General features: G+C 36.9%; 2 protein-coding genes across 8 annotated transcripts; both read left to right on the top strand.

The window, feature by feature from the left end:
- Window positions 1–40: 40 nt before the first annotated feature.
- On the top strand, window positions 41–9212 carry Kyat (Kynurenine aminotransferase). 5 transcript variants are annotated; one of them, XM_022080071.2, is made up of 9 exons: window positions 41–120; window positions 1930–2084; window positions 3303–3453; window positions 5065–5301; window positions 5704–5947; window positions 6859–7025; window positions 7194–7380; window positions 7544–7707; window positions 8614–9212. In XM_022080071.2, exons 2-9 carry the CDS (start codon window positions 1930–1932, stop codon window positions 8671–8673), a joined length of 1365 nt encoding a protein of 454 aa, XP_021935763.1. In that variant the 5' UTR covers window positions 41–120; the 3' UTR covers window positions 8674–9212. The 5 variants fall into 5 exon arrangements, with proteins under 5 accessions (XP_021935763.1, XP_021935747.1, XP_021935754.1 ...); XM_022080055.2 differs by lacking the exon at window positions 41–120 and adding an exon at window positions 414–680; XM_022080062.2 differs by lacking the exon at window positions 41–120 and adding an exon at window positions 415–607.
- A 1932-nt stretch (window positions 9213–11144) lies between these two features.
- LOC110837650 (putative MFS-type transporter C09D4.1) lies at window positions 11145–20040 on the top strand. Of its 3 annotated transcripts, XM_022080026.2 has the most exons (8): window positions 11145–11326; window positions 12528–12865; window positions 16130–16354; window positions 16651–16792; window positions 17268–17476; window positions 17880–17983; window positions 18955–19065; window positions 19322–20040. In XM_022080026.2, exons 2-8 carry the CDS (start codon window positions 12554–12556, stop codon window positions 19599–19601), a joined length of 1383 nt encoding a protein of 460 aa, XP_021935718.1. In that variant the 5' UTR covers window positions 11145–11326; window positions 12528–12553; the 3' UTR covers window positions 19602–20040. The 3 variants fall into 3 exon arrangements, with proteins under 3 accessions (XP_021935718.1, XP_087196323.1, XP_021935736.1); XM_087340197.1 differs by lacking the exons at window positions 11145–11326; window positions 12528–12865 and adding an exon at window positions 14456–14661; XM_022080044.2 differs by lacking the exons at window positions 11145–11326; window positions 12528–12865 and adding an exon at window positions 15127–15389.
- Window positions 20041–21263: the final 1223 nt, after the last annotated feature.

Below are 21263 nucleotides of genomic sequence, written 5' to 3'. Positions count from 1 at the left end.
TGTAATCATTTATAGCAACACATTATTTCGATATTTTGATATCAGAAACAGATAGGGCTAGAACGTTACGATATTGGTTACGGGGTATGTTGATTATCGCAGTCTTCCACAGATCAGCAGGTAATTAGCATGTAATACTATGTACTATCCTGTCGGTCTATAATTTATAATCTACTTTGGTACACAACAGTTGTAGTCAAGTTGTCTTCTTGTTATTCTACTGTTATGTTATTTTAGCGGAACGAAAACAATTTTAATCAGCTGGGGCCATCTGTCAGATCAGGCTTTCAGTTGTGTCCATTAAACATAGATTATGTCTAGGGGATTCGCGTGGTGGCAACGGGTCTGTGACGTGAGACCTTCCAACCGCAATATTAGATCGTTTGTGTTATCACTTATGATCAGTGCTTCACTGCGTCTATATATATTTTGGTGATGTGTCCTTGATATGTGCCGAACAGTTTTCTGGAAAAAATTACGAAAGAAATAAGTCAACCATATAAAACAACGGAGATTCAGTCTATACCGGCAGGAAATGTCTAAAAACTAATAATGGGGCTGTAGGACAAAGTATATCGATACTGGAATTGACAGGGTTGAAATACAGGTCTGTCTATATTAGAATTAATTAAGCAACGATTGGTACACCAGCTGTAAATCACTAGAATCGTCTGGTCAATGTGCGTACCACGTCGTTTGTAATGAATGATTTTGCATGTAAAGTTGAAGTTTGTTAATGACAACTACGTCTGAAGATAGAGCAGTGCAGATATTCCACGTTTTAATGGGTGTGTTATGTAAGATATGCCGCTCAACTTAACCACCTGATTATGCTGTTTTTACGTAAAGGGGGGGGGGATTACTTATGTATTCAAATGTGACAATGTTTGCTTTTTTCCCCCCTCAAATCCTTTAAAGCCCAGTGGTGTACCACCTAGTTTAAAATTCAGTAATTTATGTATTTCGTATGATTCTTATAGTAAACAGCGATTATTTCCTTGAACTGCGTTAGCCAATCGATCTTTGTAATGGTAAAGCGTTGTTTTCTTTGCGGTACGGACCGAGTTCTTTCATCTAATTTTGACGACTTCTCGCTTCAAAGGTACTGATGATCATGAAAGCATGAAGATCGGCATGAAGTAAAATTGTCCTGAATTACCATGCACACTTCTGCCTAAATTGGAGTTCTGAATACAAATTATTTTAAAAGACTTGAGCTTTCACATTGACTGAACTGGATTAAATGTTGCCAGGCAACATGCAGGCTTGATGCCTGGGAAGATTTTAACTCTCTCTTTTTTATTATTTTTATCTCCAGCAGGCCCCCTTACAATATATTTCACATTCAGTAATGTCTGATTTTCACTTTGAATGCTGACAGGAGACGAGTTATTCTGTCTGACATGTTTCAAAGGTTTCCTCTTGTCTTCCAAGTGAATGCTATGGTATTGCCTTCAAGTAAATATTATGACTACACTTCTGAACCAAACTTGTGATCCACATTCTGCTTCCATTTATGAAATAATATGTTCCAGATCTGTATCTTAAAATATTCTGTGATCTGGATTGGTGTTTCTCAAACCATATCCTTTGACTGGTTTTATCATTTGGCTCACTTTTCTTAATCATAAAAAATTTAGATTAATGTGATGGTTCTGAAAATTGCCCTTTTCACACCATATTCAAAAGCTGTTTTGGTCCCTGTTAGTCTCCTATGTAATGGATGCTACTAAGCAGACTGGTGTAGCGTGAGTGCTCTAGACATGTTTTGGTTCTGGTTCCTTAACTTGCTGTAGTTTTGCTATATGTAATGGACTAACAATTTATTAAATTAATGCGGTAGTGTATGGGTTTATTTCAACTTGGGACCGAAACTTGGCCCCATTTTATGAAAGTAGAGGCATTTATTCTTACGTTAATTTGTTTTAGATGTTAACAAGTCTTGGTCCAGTCTGGAGACAGTTGCTTAGATCTATACCTGCTTTGAATACTTTATCGGTACTTTCAAATCAAGCACAGATATCAACCATGAGTGATAAATTTGACTTGCCTTCAAGATATCATGGCTCAGAAAAAAGTGTGTGGTATGTATAACCATTCTGTTCTTTCTATATCAGGCACGTGTTGGTTGGTTTGTTATCATTTTCTTTCAGGGAATGTAGGCCTTATGTGACATTTGTGAATGTATGAGTTGCCACAGTATGGTGATCCTATGCTGTTGAGAGATTTTGGCTTTATGGGCTACTTACATAATACAACCATGGTAATGATGTTAGGGGAGGCCTAATATTATATTTATATATATATATATATATATATATATATATATATATATATATAACCATGTACTACAATGCAACACATATACAGGTGGCCCTCGATTTACGCCGGGGATGCGTTCCTGGACGAACGGGCGTAAACGGAATCGGCGTAAATTTAAACTCTTTTATAATGTAAATCAATGGGAAGTCAATGACATGCGTTCCCAGCACCCAAACATTGACGAGTAATATAATGGCATTACATTTAAAGCTCTGAAATAACGTAAATAAAATAAAGGGAATTTAAAAAAAATATTTTATACACTTACAGTCGGCAATTGGTTGGTCCCCACGATTGACCGCGATTCTTTCACGTGATTGATGTGTACAGTCATCTCTGCTGTTATGCGATAGTTGCATTCATGTAAGACGCCGACCTATAGAAAATCGCTTAGTAAAATAAACCCGGTACCTCCGCAGAGATTAAATCAGTCCTTTGAAAGTTTAAAGCGAAAAAATGAAATTGCATAAGAGCAAACTCGCATAGGCAAAAGTTTGCATTTCACAAACAGCTTTTTACCGATTCATCGATCTCATTGGAGCAAATTCGCGTTAACGAAATTGCAGAGATGACTGTATTTATAATTTTTATTCAAAATTAGCGATGTAAGAATTACGATTTGGTATAAGAATCAGTACTAGATACATTGTAAAACGTTATAAATAATAGCAAAATATATTTTTTTCACTTTTTGACTTGCTGATTTCAAAATCGGCGCAAATCGAGGGTTACCTGTACTATGTATAACCTCGATATAAGATCATATTTCAGACTAGTAAATGAAAGTATATTATATTCTGCAATTAAACAAAAATAGTTTTTATATCAGTTTTTTTAAACAATATTACTTAAATTGTTTTATGTGCTGCTTTGTGGAAACAGCAATAATTATAATAATGTAAGGTCTCTTACATTAACAGAATTTGTTATAATAAATGAGATGTACAAGCATCAACGTATTTCATGTACATATATTGCAGGGTGGAATACATCCAATTGGCTCTGGATTATAAGCCTCTGAACTTGGGACAAGGTTTCCCAGATTTTGCAGCTCCAGAATATGTCACCAAAGCTTTATCAGAGGTAGCAACAGGTGAAAATGTGTTGCTCAATCAGTATACACGAGGATTTGTAAGTTCTGTTTTTCTGATTTTGTTTGCGATGAAGACGTTAATTTTTAATCTCTCTTCTGTAACATGCAGTTTAGCCACACATCCATCATGATATTGCATTGACATTTTTACTGTGGCACTCAAATGTGTTCAACAGTCTGTGAAATTAATTTTAGTCCACATCAAAGAATAATCTTCTCAATTTGATTCTTCTTTTTCTGTATAGTGCTGCCTTGTAGTTTAAAGAATTCCAAGTTGTATGTAAATATTACAAAGCTTCCATGCATTATGAAACCTTCATGTTCCAAACATGAATTTTACACTTATCAGTGTTTCTCACTTTTAACCTTTATCATATTGGAACAGGGACTTTAAACTCCCCATATTATGGGTGCTGCTGGCTAGACTTTAGTTCCAAGGGTCAATGATTCAAGTGAAATGCACAGCTCTTTTGCTGTGTATTAGCCATGATGCATGATTCATAACAGTAAGGGCATAAAGGTTAAACTGTTATGATAATGTAAAGAATTGTTATGTATATATGACAATGATTATCTGATTCATGTCTAGGTAGTAAGTAAAGCCAGCAGTCCCATGTCGTAGATTTACGGCATGTAAAAGAATCTAACGATATGTTTTGCAAGCAAAATTTAATGGCCATTTCTCACCTGATTCTCTACTAGATGGCTCTAGCATACAAATCAGGATTGAGTACACATTATGCAGAAGCAGTGGGCTTGTAACTTACTACTCAAATGCACCCTACAAGATTAATAAGGACAAGTTGCCTTGAGCAACTGTCCCAGAATGGGTCAATAGGCCCAATCCTTGTAGTAGTTGATGATTGATGATGTCTAGGTACTTTAGTGATTTTTTACTTATTGTCTACATAATAACCTAACCCTCATTCTGAGCTAAGACATTTACCTTAAATTACATTCTTTTAGGAATGCACTGAAAAAATAATGATGCAGGAAAAGGTTAAGATTTTAGGTTCTCACAGTGGTGAAGATGATGATAGTATGTTCCTCTGAAACACTGGTATCTACCTGAAAATCTACAAGGTATTATTACCCAGATGACCAACACTGACAGCAAAAAGAATTAATCAATTAACACCTGACTTCTATAATGCAGTTTTTTGGTGGTAAAATAAAACATACTCCCAAATAACACTAAAGTGATTACAGATGTTTTCTATTTTATGTTGTGTTTTAGAAGTGTAAAGGATATGGCATAATGCATATTTTCTACTATTCACCATTGTGGCACCACATAGTGATTGCTTAAATGGTTGTAAAGTGGTGGACATAGACTGACTTATGTACTATAAAAACAATATATGTTAATGTAAAAACCAGCTCAGAGGCAGAGAAACAGAAGAAATGTCAATGGATAACAGGATTTTGTATTATATATAACATTAGCAAGCCAACAAGAAAAGAATATTTTGATACATGCCCACATATATACCCAGCTCTGTCTTATAAATAGTAATAAAAAGTATGCTGATCCCAAATTATGCTACTGGGTTAACTATATGTAAAATATAATTTGAAATTCAACTGTTTATAAAATAAATATAATCACACTGTAGCAGTACCATATGGACACTCCTTTCGCTTTCCAGGGACATCCTCGGCTTGTGAATGCCCTAAGTAAGCTGTATTCTCAGCTCCTTGGACGCGAAATTAATTCACAAACTGAAATCCTTGTCACATCAGGAGCTTATGAAGCACTGTTCAGTACAATTTCTGGTCATACTAGTCCAGGAGATGAAGTTATAATAATTGAACCTTTTTTTGACTGTTATGACCCCATGGTACGAGCAGCAGGAGGAACTCCACGCTTCATACCTCTTAGGTTGGTAAGTACGGTAACGCACTCTTGCTACATAGGGAAATTATGTCAGTAGTTTTACTGATTGATTTTCAGTTTGTTAAATGACATTCTTCAGATGCAAAGATTACACAATAACCTTGCCTGATATTGTGATTCAGTTTTATTCATTATTGTTTAATTCACATCTCAGACACATGGTAGATCTGTTTGGACCTGTCTGGACATGGCATTGACTATTGTCAATGTGAATTGACAGCTGGTTAATACCCAATAAAAATTGTAACATTGCTGCTTTAATCTGTTTATGATCTCAATGTTATATGTTCATCTGTTACATTAAATTACTGAAATTAAATGAAAAACTGACTTGTATGGCAAAACCAAGTCCCTAAAATATATGTCTACACAGAATTCATCTGTATTGCAGAACAAAACTAGTGGAAAAATCATGTCAAGTGACTGGGTGCTTGATCCATCAGAGCTGACAAATGTCTTCAATTCGAAAACAAAAGCAATAATTCTCAACACTCCTCACAACCCAATTGGCAAAGTGTTCACTGAGAAGGAGCTTCAGCTTATTGCAGACTTGTGTAAAAAGTGGAATGTACTTTGTATTTCTGATGAGGTGTATGAGTGGCTAGTATACAAACCTTACAAACATATACGCATCGGTAAGTAATGGTTCCCCTGATTCCTGTTTCAGTATTCGGAAGAGATAATTTTCACATATTTGTGGCAAAGACAGATGCACATAAACATTCTACCTTTCTTCCAGTTTACTCTTTGCCTTGTGGTTTAGAAGGCATATTTTTTGAGGCTGTCATATTTCTGCTTTCAAACCAGCTTGAGAGTAACTGCATCTAGCAAATGAACAAAAAATGCAGCCCACTGTACATTATAAAACTAGAATATAGACAAAGAAGAAAAATCTAAGTACAAGCAATCATATAAAATAAGTGTTTTATGAATATAATTATTGATAAAAATGTCAGTGTCCTTGGAAATAGTATTGACATTAGAAACACAGCTAGCTGATGGACTGACCTTGAAATTGTGATTAACCGTAAATGTAGAGTGGTGTGTAATTATCTTAGTAGGTATCAGAATACTGACAGAATCAAGTATGGAAGAACAGCTAATTCTGCTTTTAAATACATTTATAAGAAAAAGAGCATGAATTTGCTGCTGGCGGGAATGAAGTGTTAAAAAGATGCAGTGTACTGAAAATAATTTTGTAATTATTGCAACATAGGCCCACAAAAATCTGCTTTAGCATAAGGCAACAAATTTTCTTTGTCCTCTTAAGAGTTGGGACAAATCTGTTGATGTACTGGAGTTCCAGACAACAAACAGATGCACATTCCAGTTTGGGTCACTCAAGGGTGGTATACAAGACAGAGAGGCTATGAGGAGTGGAGGAAGAAGAGGATATATAAAAAATAAAATACATAGTTTTGATAGTTCATCTAAAGTTTATTACATGTGACTAGCATTATTGCATTTGTCTATGTGAATCATAAAAAAGTCTCAGCTTTTAAATAATTTGAAAATAATATGTAAGCAGTTTTACATTTTATTACAGCCACGTTGCCTGGTATGTGGGAAAGGACAATTACTATTGGATCTGCAGGGAAAACGTTTAGTGTGACAGGATGGAAAATTGGTTGGGCATATGGTCCTGCTAAATTGATGACGAACTTACAGACTGTACATCAGAACTGTGTATACACTTGCAGCACACCAATTCAGGTATACTGTATAAATTTCATAGGTTCAAAATGTCAAATCCTCATTCACATTCCCATAATATGACTTATGTGAATTGTATCAGTGTTCCACATTTCTGTGGAACCTAGCATAAAAGTAAATGATGTCCTAAGGAGGATAAGGAAGTGAAAACCATCCTGTGTATTGCAGGAGGCAGTAGCTCAGGGGTTCGAGTTGGAATTGGGTCGACTAGGACAACCTGAATCCTATTTCCTGAGTCTACCAAGGGAACTAGAAGCGAAACGTGATTTCATGGCCAAGTTCTTATCAGATGTTGGAATGGTACCCACCATTCCAGAAGGGGGATACTTTATGATAGCTGACTGGTCAGCACTGGGTTAGTAATCTGATATAATAATGTTAAGTCATAACTGTGTTATTTAATTCACATCAGACATACTTGGCCTTTCCACAGTTACAGATGACACAGTTCTACCACTATTACATTAAATATACACAGTGCTGGATTGTCAGTTCTTTAAGAAATTGTTGCTTTTCAGATGACAAGGTTAATCTGGACCAAGAGACAGATGAATTAAAAGATTATCGCTTCACAAAGTGGATGTCTAAAAATGTTAAGCTTCAAGGTATTCCTCCATCAGCATTCTACAGTGAACCACATAAACGTTTAATTGAGACCTCTGTGCGCTACTGTTTCATAAAGGTATGAACTATTCCAAGAAGCTTGTATAATTTTCCTAACCAATTAATATTCATGTCCAGAATGACTATGAAATTGGTAGAGATGCTATCAGTAATGATGATCCAACAATTGATAGTGTTGACACATAATCAGTCAAAGGTATGGTTCAGACTTGAGGTAACTTTCCTTCATAAATAGGAAAAATCAAATGGAGACAAAGAAGTTTCTCTGGGGACAACAAATTTTAACCATTAATAGGTAATGGCAATTACGATACTAAATAACACAAATTACGATTCCAGACAAGGAAATTCTCATTTAATGTTTCTGTGTTAGCAGCAGATTTTAACCATAAATGTTATGAACTAATGCCAGATTCCACCGAACAGTTAAGCATTTTATTTATTGTATGTGGTATGAGTTTGAAACTTGGTTTATCACCTGAAGGGATGAACATTGGTAGAGGGTGTCTTAAAAAAAGAGGGAGGAAGGAAGAAAGTTGCATGTTTAGGAGCATCATAATTTCTACCCATCATCTGATATTAAGGTGATCAAACCAGGGAGAAGAGATGTTCATGGCTTGTAGCATGCCTGGGATGAGAAATACATATACAGTTTAGTCAAAACCTAGGGGAAGAAACCACCTAGGAGACCTACACTAACACAGGAGGACAATATTAAATTGTATAATAAGGAAATATATGATGGAATTGGCTGATTCATCTGGCTCAGGATTTTTAGGGGTCCGTTGAAAGCTCTTGTGAATATTGTGACAGACCAGCAGGTTTTATAAAACACAGGAATTTCGTGACTATGTCAGGTTGATTCTGCTCGATGAGTGAGTAATTAGTAATATTATGTGAATAATATTAAGTTTATATGACTGCTATGTTAAACATTAAAATATTATCATATTTTTAATTTCAGTCAGATGAGAAGCTGCAGGAGGCTGCTGAAATCTTGCAGAAGTGGAAAGCATCTGCTTAGGCAGGCCACGTGCATCCTGTTGTATCACACAAGTGCCAAGAATTTCATTCAAGACACCAGTATCATTTGTTTTCTGATATATTTAAAGCTCAATAAATTGATGATTTTCTTGTACATAAAATGAACACAGCAGTTTTATGAAATAATGTACAGTTATTTGGGATAATTAAATGGGATTACTGTATGGTAATTAAAAACTTGTGATAATCTGGAAATCTAGCATATTGCCAGTTAATTGCATTTCTATTGCAGAACAGGAACTGTGAGCCTCATATATCTTATAAGCATGCATGTAAGACTTCAGTCTGCAATTACATACAGTTTTCCTGTCGGAACAAAGTGGGAGGCATTAGTGATTTTTTTCTTGTCAGTGCGGATATGGCCGCAGTATCGTGGTGCTGTTAGGTGCTGGGAAGGGAAATGTTTACATCTACATACAGGAATAAAATATCTACCAAATAATTTTGTTATTTTTTGTATAAAATGTTATATTTTGTATAAAAATTTAAGTTTGTGGTAAAATTATGCAATATTTATTATTTTTGTTTTTGTTTTGTACTTTAAGCAGAGTAAAACCTGACCAAAACTAATCCTGGGTTAAATAAAAACCTGTGCTTATCAGAAGGATACAGAGAGAGAGAGCAGGGTGGCAATGATGAGTGGAGCGGATGAAAGACACAGTGGCCATACATGGGGTGGAGAGGCAATTAGAATGACATAATAGGAAGAAGAGAGGTGAAGAAGTAGTCTGGTGCATGGGAGTAATGAGGTAATCATTGGATCAGGATACGTTGCTGAATGGGTATTTAGACATTTTGCGTCAGTGGAAAAATGGGTCATGTTGCACGAGGGCAGTGGTATTATTGTATACAAATGGGAAGAGATGCAGGGAAGCAGGGGAATAAGGAGTGGTTTAGAGGAGCAGATTAGTGTGGAAAGAGACGGTGCTGCAGGGACACAGAGAAAGACAGTTATGAATGGTGTCGCTGATGAGGAGCTTTGCAAAGCATCAGCTAGAGGGGCCAGATCGTGCATCCATATCCACTCTGATTTCTACATCTTCTAATTAATTTATTAAAAAATACATCATTTTAAAAATGGTGATTGATACTTCTGTGATCATGTGTTTGGTTGTGATTATATTTCTTATGGTATGATTTTGTTGAGATTTTGGATTTGTGCTTTGACAGAAGACAAAATATGAATGGATATACAAAAGTCATAAAAGCCAGTTATATCCCTCTACATGATAATTGTGCATTGTTGGTCTAAGCTTTTAATCAAAGATGGCTAAATTCATAGGAAGATATATTTTAACAGATGATCGAAATGACAGCACTTATGTGACGTGCTGCCCGATTGCTGGTTCAAATGCTACAATGATGGAAAGACCAAGAAGCATTTTCAGAACACAGATCTACACTTACAACAGCCTATTCTCCCACACTTATCAGCAAAAATAAGCATTATAAACAAAGAAATGTAGATTTTTTTGTTGTGTCGAAACACTGTAGAACAGTGGTCCCTAACGCCGTGCCCACGTTGTTACGGAAAGAGGTTTTACTGAATAATGAAAGCCGTGCAACCATGAACATTGTAAAATCAAAGCACAGATCTCGACTTACTGATGCCCATCTTGACGATTGTTTGCGAGCAGCAACATCATCCTACACTCCCAAATTTGAAAAACTGGCCGATGAAATGCAGTGCCAAACATCACACTAACTTCCCACTTAAGTAATAATAATTGTACATATAAAAGTACGTATTTTTGATTGCATGGTTTCTTGTATTATTAAACGTCATGTTGTTTTGTGTATTATTTGGTGTCCATATCTTATTTGTCTAGAGAAAAGAAAATTTGGCTTTGTTAATTGGTTGGTGCCCACCACGATCTCATAAACTCTCAAATGTGCCTGTAGGCACAAAAAGGTTGGGGACCACTGCTGTAGAATGATCAATCAATTGGACCTCAGAAACAAACACCCCAGACAATTTTAATAGGAGGAAGGGGTTTTGTAGGTCCTGATGACCATAAACTTGTCACTTAAGGCTGGAGCAATGTACAGTGGCACGTTTGGGAGAAGGTGTTTGGTGGCAGCAGATATACATTTTTCACCAATGCACAGAACCCATGACCATCATGGACCAAGTCCGACTCTGGGGAAGGCGATCATCGAGTCTGCAGCGGCTCCCTTTTCCTGCTTACAACAATGCGCATGAGAAACTTTATCTAATAAAGAAGTTCATTACCCACATAGCACTTTGCCTGTAGAAGCTTAGGAGGCTCGACATCTGGCAAACAGTTGAAAAGTCAATGTTAAATGTATTTGTACATTCACATGATAGTTTAAAAATTGCGTCATAGGCATGGGAAATTCCATTAAAGTATTAAGTTGGCAAATGTAGTCTAATACCGCGGTTTTGGAAGATAATGAGGTTATTATATAAAACACCAGTCTTTATTATTACCACTGATAAAGGCGCCTTTGTTTCGTGAACGGAGTGACAAGTAGTGACTGTAATATGGAATTCACAACACACACTATTGTTAATATCACAGGATAGGCCAAGGATTGTCGTATTGCTACAGGCCTGCGTGTGAAGTGTAAAAACGGCTTGCAGTGTTAAATTCGAGCATCCAACTGTGGAGGTATTCTTTATTTTAGAAATACATGAAATATCAATTACATTCTTTCGTCACACACAACAAAGTTATTCAATTTATTGACGTAACTGAATACTTATGAGCAACGTGTTTCGGTTTGATGGGCCATCTTCAGGCTCTTTATAACACACATTTCTTGAAAACAAAAGTTGTAATGGGACATAGGTTGATATCACAAAAAAGCCTTTTTTACTTGTGTGTGCTAAATGAAAGAATGTATAGATTGAAATTATGGTGTTGGATCCAGCATTACATAAATTTTCTTTCTAAGTTATCCAGATAAAAAGTATTATAGTTTACAAACGTATGTTTGTAACGTTAATATGGGGTGTATGTCTAGTGACCTGAAGACACAGGAGGGGGCGTCCTTATAGTATTTTAGTTCTAGTTACACAGGCTTCTTCCTGAGTCGTCTAATTAATAAATTCTCCGCCATTAATTTCCGTACTGTGTTAACAACAGCCCGACAGTGGATCCTGTCATCATCCAAACGAATCCAACCCTCACATTCACACCTCGCATCCTTAAGATCCGCTATCTACATCTTAGTTCTCCCAGTGGTCTAGTCCCTTCACATTTCTTATCCCTCCCACGTGTAAATTCTACCTTTAATCTCGACAAAAGTTTATAAACCCTTCAAAGGAAACACAGGAGTTTTGATTATTAAGTTACATTGACATACATTGAATAGGAACACATTTACTGAACGGTGCAGATATAAGCTTACATTACATAATTTTGCGTAGAAGAGTTTAATTCCATTCAAATGGAAACGAACCAATTTTTTAATTTTTGTGTTTCTGATGTTCCTCCCTACCCACGAGAACAGTATTATACAAATAACAGAAGAAACGATGGTATCTTGTCATACGATACGTATCTGTATACACCATGGCACACCAAACCAACGCAGGCTAAATAATAACAGGATAATTCGCATCGGTTAGTCCAGATTGTGACTAACCAGTGACTACATATTTTAGCTAATTCCATAAGTCGGAGTTCTTATTGAGGAATTGATCGTCACTTGGTGAAGAAATTCCCCGCTTTTAAAAAGCCTGAAGATTCATGCTTTTTTCACGATCTACCCACCTATACTGAGCCGTTAATCCCGTTCAATGCTCATATTCTATGTATTTGATGTCCATTGTACACACATGTCCATTATAAGCTTTTTATATTTCAGAATCGATATCATCTTCCACATTCGATATGACAGTCGAAAGAAAATACAAGGATATACCCAGCGACCCGCCGGAAGAACTGCCACCGACGAGTGAAAAGTGTTTCAAAGGAAATGAAGTACTTAAGTGGAAAGTGTATAAGAGAAGATGGCTCATTCTTTTGATATACGTGCTCTTTTGTATCGTCAGTACCTCGCAATGGACTCAATACGCAATCATTAATAACGTAGTAATTAGATATTACAATGTTGACAGTATTTATGTGGACTGGACAGCTATCATCTACATGGCTATATATGTCCCGGCTATCATTCCAGCTCTCATGTTTCTCGAAAAGAAGGTACAGTATAACCATCGATTAGTCGTACTCGCTACAGATAAGTAACTCAAAATATATCGAAGATGACTTCTTCTAGGATGTTCCGTAATCGGAAATAACTGCAATGGCTTTAATAAGTTATTTTTATCTCTGTTAGGGGCTCACCATGTAAAAACTATTAAACTCGTCAATTGTTCGATGGACTGCATAGTAAGTATTCCCAGTCTGGCGGTCGTGAGTAACATTTCGTATCATGATGGTTTCAGTTAGCTAACCCCCTACCAATCTCTGCCCCTTGTCGGATGTCCGTGACTGTGATGGATAAAACTAAATAACGAGGATTTTTGTAATTTATGATCTTCATCACATATTATTTAGGCAATAAAATGACGAAGACAAAGAGATGGGTGGGACATCTGGCATGGAGAACATGAGAAATGCATACAAGATTTTGGTGAAAAACTCTGAAACTAAGAGACTAATTGAGAGACGGGGGTGGGGTATAATACTAACATGGACATTACAGTTCGACTATCGGCTTCTGGAAAACGTGTTTCATGGAGTTTGCATTTGTATTTAGCGAAACGTAAATTTATTCAGACAACTGGTAAAATATTTAGGTCCCTGTGTGACATTCATACTTATTCACGTAACAGCCATCAGAACATAACGATGGTGATGGTGGCAAGGTTATCAGCGTTATTTGTCGCACATATTTCGTTTTAGACCAAACTGTTCCAAAGCATGATTAAATAACTGGACCGATGTTTTTGTGTACCAACTGCAGTTTTGTGCCACACAGTCTTTGAAACTCGGTTTGTTTTCTAGTTGCAGTAAACTTATTACTGGCGTAGTATTAAAATCGAGAAGGGAAGGAATTTGGTTAGACATTTTAGAAATAATGTTGGCAGAACCTTCTAAGAACAGTGATTTCTGATGAGACTTGAGTCTTCCACTCTGGCCAAAGTTTCCGGTGGTAAGTTCATAATCACCATGACCTAAAAGAACAGGCCTGTCAGAATGAATGATCAAAACAATAGAACTGAGATTTGAGGTTCTCATGACAGTGAAAATATCTACTGTGGTATCGACGCCGTGTAGTTTTGTTGGAGGAACGTAAAACTTCCATCTTCAGGGTTGACTTGTACCTTGAAAATGGCACACTCCTCCGAAACGTTGGTAACCACCTAGAAGACTACACAAAGTCACAACTCAAAACACCACAACCGACAAAACTGGCTCTGCTGGTTTTCTTTTACATAAAGTGAGATACGCGTTAGAAATTTGTTTCTCCAAACCAGTTCAACAAATACTTTACCTTCAAGTTCTGGAATTTTTACTGCATCGAATTCATCTGATAAGCGGATTTTGCATTATTTGCGTTTTCCCACACACAGCCTTTGTACACTGAACATAAAGCGATAAAGTGATGTCTGTGAATGAACATTCACTTTAGGCCTATTTCGTCCGTATCTGGCGTCCATGCCCTATATCCGCAAACCGAGGACGCGCAATGCCGTTGTGACAAGAGATCCACTTAGCACACATCATTACCACAGACTACCATAATAATAATAATAATAACTTCTCATTCATTATTAGACTATAAAGTTTACATACGTCGATGGCTAATTCTTTTTGTGTACGTCTGTTTCGCGTTTGCCAATAATGTACAATGGATACAGTATGCTATTATTAATAATTTAATTATGCGGTATTATGATGTTAGTAGCGTTTCCGTTGATTGGACTTCAATAATCTTCATGGCAACATTTGTTCCTCTAGTTTTCCCAGCTTTGTTTCTTCTCGAAAAGAAGGTAAGTATGGCTATACTTCTAATTACATCAATGAATTGCCGACAGTTGTGCACAAATTATACAAATTTAATTTATATAACTTTCAAAAGGAAAAAGACATTTTAAAGGACCACGTTTGCTTAGGGAAATCTTTTGGATTTAGAAACTTAAAGGCATGAGGACGTACGCCATACAGCTCACATACTTTGCAATGTGCTGTTATACTGAAAACAGTCGATCACCGATACAGCGCCCAACAAAACCTCGTAACAGAAATTCCCTGCTTAATTTTAACGGAAATTCTCCGGTAAAACGCCGTCCCAGCTAGCCGCCATCCGCTAACATTAGTACCATCAAGCAATATAAGAGTCCGGCACAACGCTAGACCACTTTGTTTTCACTGGTTATACAAACAATACGAAACCACCGCGGGGAGAAAGCTGGATTGTTATTTGCGTAATAAAAGTGCTTTCCGCACTTTGAATATAGTTGCTGTTGCATGAGATGAGATTATGTCTTCTTGGAACTCGACCTCTACCGGTCCTTATGCCATCCAGCACTCAATATGCGAGTGAATACGGAGCATCGGTGGAATGGGAGAAAAACCTGTCCCAGCGCCACCTTGTCCATCAGAAATACCACATGGGCTGACGCTTTAAGTAACTAACATATAGTACGCAGACGCTTTGGTTTAAATATAATCGCCAGACAGGTCACAATCCAGAAGTAATACATACGACATGGACAAGGTGCATAGTGTATATCACGATCAGTTACGTTTGTCTGACATGGGGAAAACAGCAGTGTGCAGACGCGTGCCTACACACACAGAACATCCCAGTACAAGCCAGAAACATACCGCTTATTTTTCCATTTCATGGGAAAAATCCATTAGTCGGCGCTGTGTTCCTGATATTCTGGGTTAAAAAGTAAACGTGGCGTTCTAACGGGGTTAGACTGTATCTCACGTTCATCTACTTCAGACACAATCCGTTATTTCAAAACTAATCGCACTACAGATATCACATTGCACAGAATCAGAAATAATTGTTCTTTTACTGCGCTAAATGTTTACACTCCGAAGCAGAACCGAAGATTCTATGGTGCTAACGCCGGACACGATTCAGAGCCACTTCCACCCTTCTTCCAACCTTAAAAGTTACTTTCCCACATCCTTGCATCTCCTCGGTCTACGAAGTGGTGACTTTACAAGTGTGTTCACATACAAAGTTATGTATGTCCTAATTAAAGTAACCTATAATGTATTTTAAAACTATTTCACATGCTCCTATCCTGCAAGTCTGTCAGAGTCTCAAAACATAACAAAAGTAAAACAGTAGAATCATCGGTAATTTTATATTTTCATTTGCATCTGCTGAGCCAATGTAATAAACTGTCATACAGTACCTGCCCCACAACATGCATGTTAGTTAATAATGCATTTAAAGGTGCTTTAACAACATTGTTATTAACGTTATGTTTGTTATAGGGTTTACGATGGGCTATATTCTTGGGTGCTCTCGGAACTGCTTTGGGTTCGTGGATTAAGGCAGTATCAGTTGCACCTGACAGATTCTGGGTTACGTTCACAGGGCAGACCTTCGTAGCAATTTCCCAGGTGTTTCTTCTGAGCATCCCGCCACGTTTGGCAGCTGTATGGTTTGGTTCAAATCAAGTGTCAACTGCTTGTTCCATTGGAGTTTTTGGAAACCAGGTATGAATAGATTAAATATGTAACAATTTTTTTCCCACACATATGCAGCATATTTGAATTGTGCAGAGCTGCACTTCAAGCAAAGCAAGTAACTGTTAGTTGCACTGTAATGACCGTCATGTGATAAGAGTTGAACCAAAGGTAATGGAAAGAAACATGAATCAGTGCTCAGGTAAGAGAAAGGTGATACAAACAGTTTGCAAAGAGTTACATCAAAACAAGTCTTCATAGCACAATTATCGTTTAAGAATACTAATTGGTATTTAGTCAGTATAACATAATAATTGTGTTTACAGCTGGGAATGGCAGCTGGATTCCTCCTGCCTCCAATGTTTGTTAAGAATCACGCTAACATTGAGGACATCGGGTCTGACCTTTCATTTATGTTCAACTGCACTGCAGGAGTCTGTACATTTCTATTAATCCTGGTCGTGGCTTGTAAGTAGTTCATGTAGGTTAAAGTAAAAACTGCTAAGATATGTTCATACTTAAATATTATGTAAAACCTAAATTAGTCACAGGGTATATTAGATTTATAATCAGTCAATTGTGAGAAAGTGGTAGTCGCTCACCTGATCAAAAAGTATTCTGCCTTTAATGGAACACAAAACGTTCATGACCATATTCAAAAGAGTCAAATACTGGATCATGAGTTCTAATTTCTTCAGAATTTCTGACTGAAATTTTAAGAATTTATTATTTACCTCATGCATGTTACATGTTCTGCCCATCTTTCCATTCTTGATTTGATCAACCTAATAATATCTGATGTCAGAGTTATGACGCTCCACATTTTTTTTTAATTTTCTCTGTCCTCATGTTAATGTGCTGATATCTATACCACACTTTACGTCAAATTCACTTTATCCTACGCCGTGGTTTTATTTGGGGTTCTTTGTGTCAAACACTCAAGTCTTCCAAGCGGCACCTCCCTTACCGCCAAGTCCAGAACAGGCCCTCAAGGTACAAGATGCAAGCAGGAAGGAAGGGTTCTTTTCAGGAGTGAAGAGGCTACTGGAGAACCGGGGCTTCATTCTCCTACTCTTCACTTACGGCCTGGCAGTGGCAGTTATCAACTCACTCTGCACATTACTCAATCAACTCATACTGACTTACTTCCCGGTATGTTTGTACGACGTATCTGCTCTAACAGGAGACATTTCTTTGTATACTGACCTCAAGTTAGAGATAATATTGCAAGATAAGTTCTGAGTCCAAACGTTTTCAAAATCTATCAATTATTTGCACCAAGCACTGGGATGACCACCCATCAAAGAAAGTTTACCAAATTCTAAAGGATTAGAATGAATTATAACCAGAACAAATAAGGTGGGCAAATATGCAACACCTGAAGTATGAGAAATATAACTGGTTTAGGAAGGCCTGAATAAGTTCAGTACTTGATTTGCTTTAAAATAAAATAAAATAATTATACTGACCTTTCTACTTAATATGTCTATACAATTATGCATTTGGGTATGAAGAGAGATTTATTCTTTCTACGTCACATTTGTAATCATTTCAGGGTGGAGAAGAGTTTGCGGGACAGGTTGGCTTAGTGTTTGTGGCTGGAGGAATGGTGGGCTCTGTTATCTTTGGAATAATTTTGGACAAGACACATAAGTTCAAGTAAGTCAATTTTATTTGAAAAATATAAATTTCTCTAAGAATAGTTCCTTCTTTTATACCACTAAAAAGAAATTTTTTCAGTGTTCATTAGAGACAAGTCTGTGGATCAGTAACAATTTTAAAGCCATGGGTTTATATCGTCCACACATACAGTTTTACTCTAGAAATACATTTGAAGGGTGCAGTGCAAAGAGGGCATGGTTACCCTTTAACAAAGTTTTTGGAAGACAACAAAAAACATGTTTCAAAATTCAAACTAACTTTTTTTAGAATGTGCTACAAATGAAGGATTTTAATTATATCACACGGTCACTCATTACAGTGAGAGACCTAGACGTAGATGGGAGGATAATCACAGGCAGGATCTGTGGGAGATTAGAGTTGAAGGAAACTGGATTTTATTGGCCCAGGACAGGGTCCGGTGAAGGGCTTTGGTTAGTTCAGAGATAAACCTTCAGGTTCCATAAGCCATCTAGTTAGTTAGGCTTATATGCTTATAATCTGTTTCAGCATTCTGTTGTTTTATAGGCTTCTTGTATGTTTTATTTCTCATTAGTTCAGTAATTCTGTCAGAAAAAGGAAATCTTAATTTTTCTAAAATTTAATTTTGTTTATGATCCAATTGCATAAACATGCAGTTCTCATGTCTCATTTTCAATGTCACTAATCGGCTTTTCTATTCACCCAGCTATATCATGTAAGTTTAAAATCGTCATATTCAAGAATTTCTTATAATTCAATACTAATTAATCATCACACACATTTATATTTTGTTGTGTGTCTTTGAATTCCTCATAGTAATAAATTTCTTTAATGTTCTTTTCATAGAAAATTTGTTTCCATTAAATCTGTGGACATTTTTCAGAGACAGTCACTGGATGCAACTTGCTACCCACAGAGTAACAGAAAAATCGTCTGTGGATTATTACATTCAAATGATTTCTGATCTACAAAAAATTATTGTTTTAAAGGGAAACTACAGTCATCATATACGGATTTGCAGCACTGGGCATGTTGGCTTTTACATTAACCTTAGGACTTGGATCTAGAATTCTTGTCTATGGAACATCAACTTTTGTTGGGTAAGTGATTATAAACTAGAAAACGTTTACTGGCATTTAGTTTGTACCATAGATGGGTAATAAAACTAAAAGTCTGAAAGCAACAATGATTTCATATGCATTGAAATTGTTGGTTCTTGCTGCACATTGTCTAAAATACTTCTACATTTATTTTACAATTTGGCTGCATTATTTTGTCCAATTGTCTATATTAACAGTGGCTACTTTCAGGATTTGACTCGCTCTGTATATTAAACAGTTTCATGTTTTTGATTAGGTGCTTTTTGGGTGGATATATGCCTGTTGGATTCGAGCTGGGATCTGAGATTACATATCCTGAACCAGAGGGCACTACTGCAGGTATTGTGATTTTGGCGACGCAAATACTGAGCGTCTTCCACGCCATGGCCTACACCTGGATGATTGGTGTGATAGGTGACTTGTGGGCTAACATCATCCTGACTGTCACACTGCTCATTGGAACTGGACTGACCGCCATGATACCTTCAGATTTACGACGGCAAGAGGCACACAAGAAAAATGTACTATATTTCTAAAATATCACTGTAGCGTACAAAGAAAATGTGCCGCGTAGCCGTTCTCGTCGTCAGACCTCTTGTGAGTTGACGCCCCAGTTCCAAGGTCACACTGGGTTCTTCTCAGTGATATAAAAATTCAGTGTCCAAGTGATGCAGCAGTTATTTCGTAAACATTGACTGTCGTGGATGGACATAGACTGAAAGGCCTTGTGTGTGTGGACACTGACAAAACATAGCTGCGGTCTAGAAATCTGAGAACACCTGCTCTGTTCTATCTTCCTTGGTCCACATCACCATCCATCATTACCACTACTCTTAATGTTAGATCTAGAAGTGTCGTGGTGAAAAGCTGGCACATAACACAGTATACACATCATATTAAAGTTTATAACTTATAATCCGATAATATTTCAAAATTGTAAATATCTGACAAAACTGAATAAAAAATAATATCTAATTTTGTGCAGTGTGATTAGCTTCGTAACATCAGGTTTTAACTCCTTTTGTAGTTAAAACCTGATGTTAGCCTACAACTTCCTAATGGCACTTCACTGCTTGTCATGTTTAACAAGAAATATATATTTTAAAAAATACTCTATCATCGGTATGAAAATAATGAACTACTACAACGTCGGTAACGCAGCCGTCGACTGGACGTCAATGATATTTATGGCCACATTCGTGCCACTAATATTTCCAGCCTCAAATTTCCTCGATAAAAAGGTAAAAATGTTCTTCTTAACATTACTAAAGACCAGGTACTTCGACCAGCTTATAAATTGCAGTGTAGTTTTGTTCCCGACTTCAGTTCTAATAAAATTTCGAAATGAGTTTATATTACGATCTGGAATTCAACAGTGATCACAGATATAATCAGCAGAAAGTAATTATGATGGATACTCAAAAAATATTTTATTAAAAACTCTAATCAAAGCAGAAAAATGTCTGAATGCACTAGGAAACGAAGTCCGGTCACCCAGCCCGTAGCGAACTACTTTACCGACTGAGGTAACCCAGCTTGACTGTTCATAATAAGATTGCTAACGCATTTCCAAAAGCGTTGGGAATTTCTGGGTGATTTTTAAACAAACATCCGTTGAAACTGTACTTCAAAGTGTTACCGAAGTTGTAACGATGAATGAAATTTGCTGTCTTCCGTCTGTTGTCAATGGTCGGTAGGTACAGCGTGGCCTCAGTGCCTTGTATTCATAAGGGTAATATGTTCTGTTACGATTCTTCTAAATTCAAGAGGATTCTTAAATAGTTATCTGCGTCACAGTCCCTTAATATCCAAAACTTTGTCCAGCGTGGCTCACGTGGCAGACCACGTAACAGAAAATTCCAGGCGTTCATGATTGTTCAGTGCCAATTTGGTTCCTGTTTTCTGGGTGACAGCAACGTGTTGATTTACACTGCATTGCCAATGTTTCGGAGACCATTTATACCTCCATCTTAAAGGAGAAGCGATTTCGGCCGATACATCAGTCCACACATTTGATCCGCTACTTCGTACGCCCATGACAGAAATCCGTAACTCACCCACTTTGTCTTCACCTTGCTCTCTTTCTTTTCGTGGTTCTTTTATCATATTCATACTCCAGCTCCCGTTTTCCACCGTTCCAGACATTGCGCAATTCAGAACTCCCTGTAAAGGTATTGACTCATTCTCTGTTTGCTGTC

Source organism: Zootermopsis nevadensis, unplaced genomic scaffold, assembly GCF_977971745.1.
Source record: "Zootermopsis nevadensis isolate Lab colony 2312 unplaced genomic scaffold, Znev_1.0 Znev_ptg000061l, whole genome shotgun sequence".
Taxonomy (NCBI): Eukaryota; Metazoa; Arthropoda; class Insecta; order Blattodea; family Termopsidae; genus Zootermopsis; species Zootermopsis nevadensis.
The sequence above is the reverse complement of the archived record's forward strand: the minus strand, read 5'-3'. Positions and strand labels throughout refer to the sequence as shown.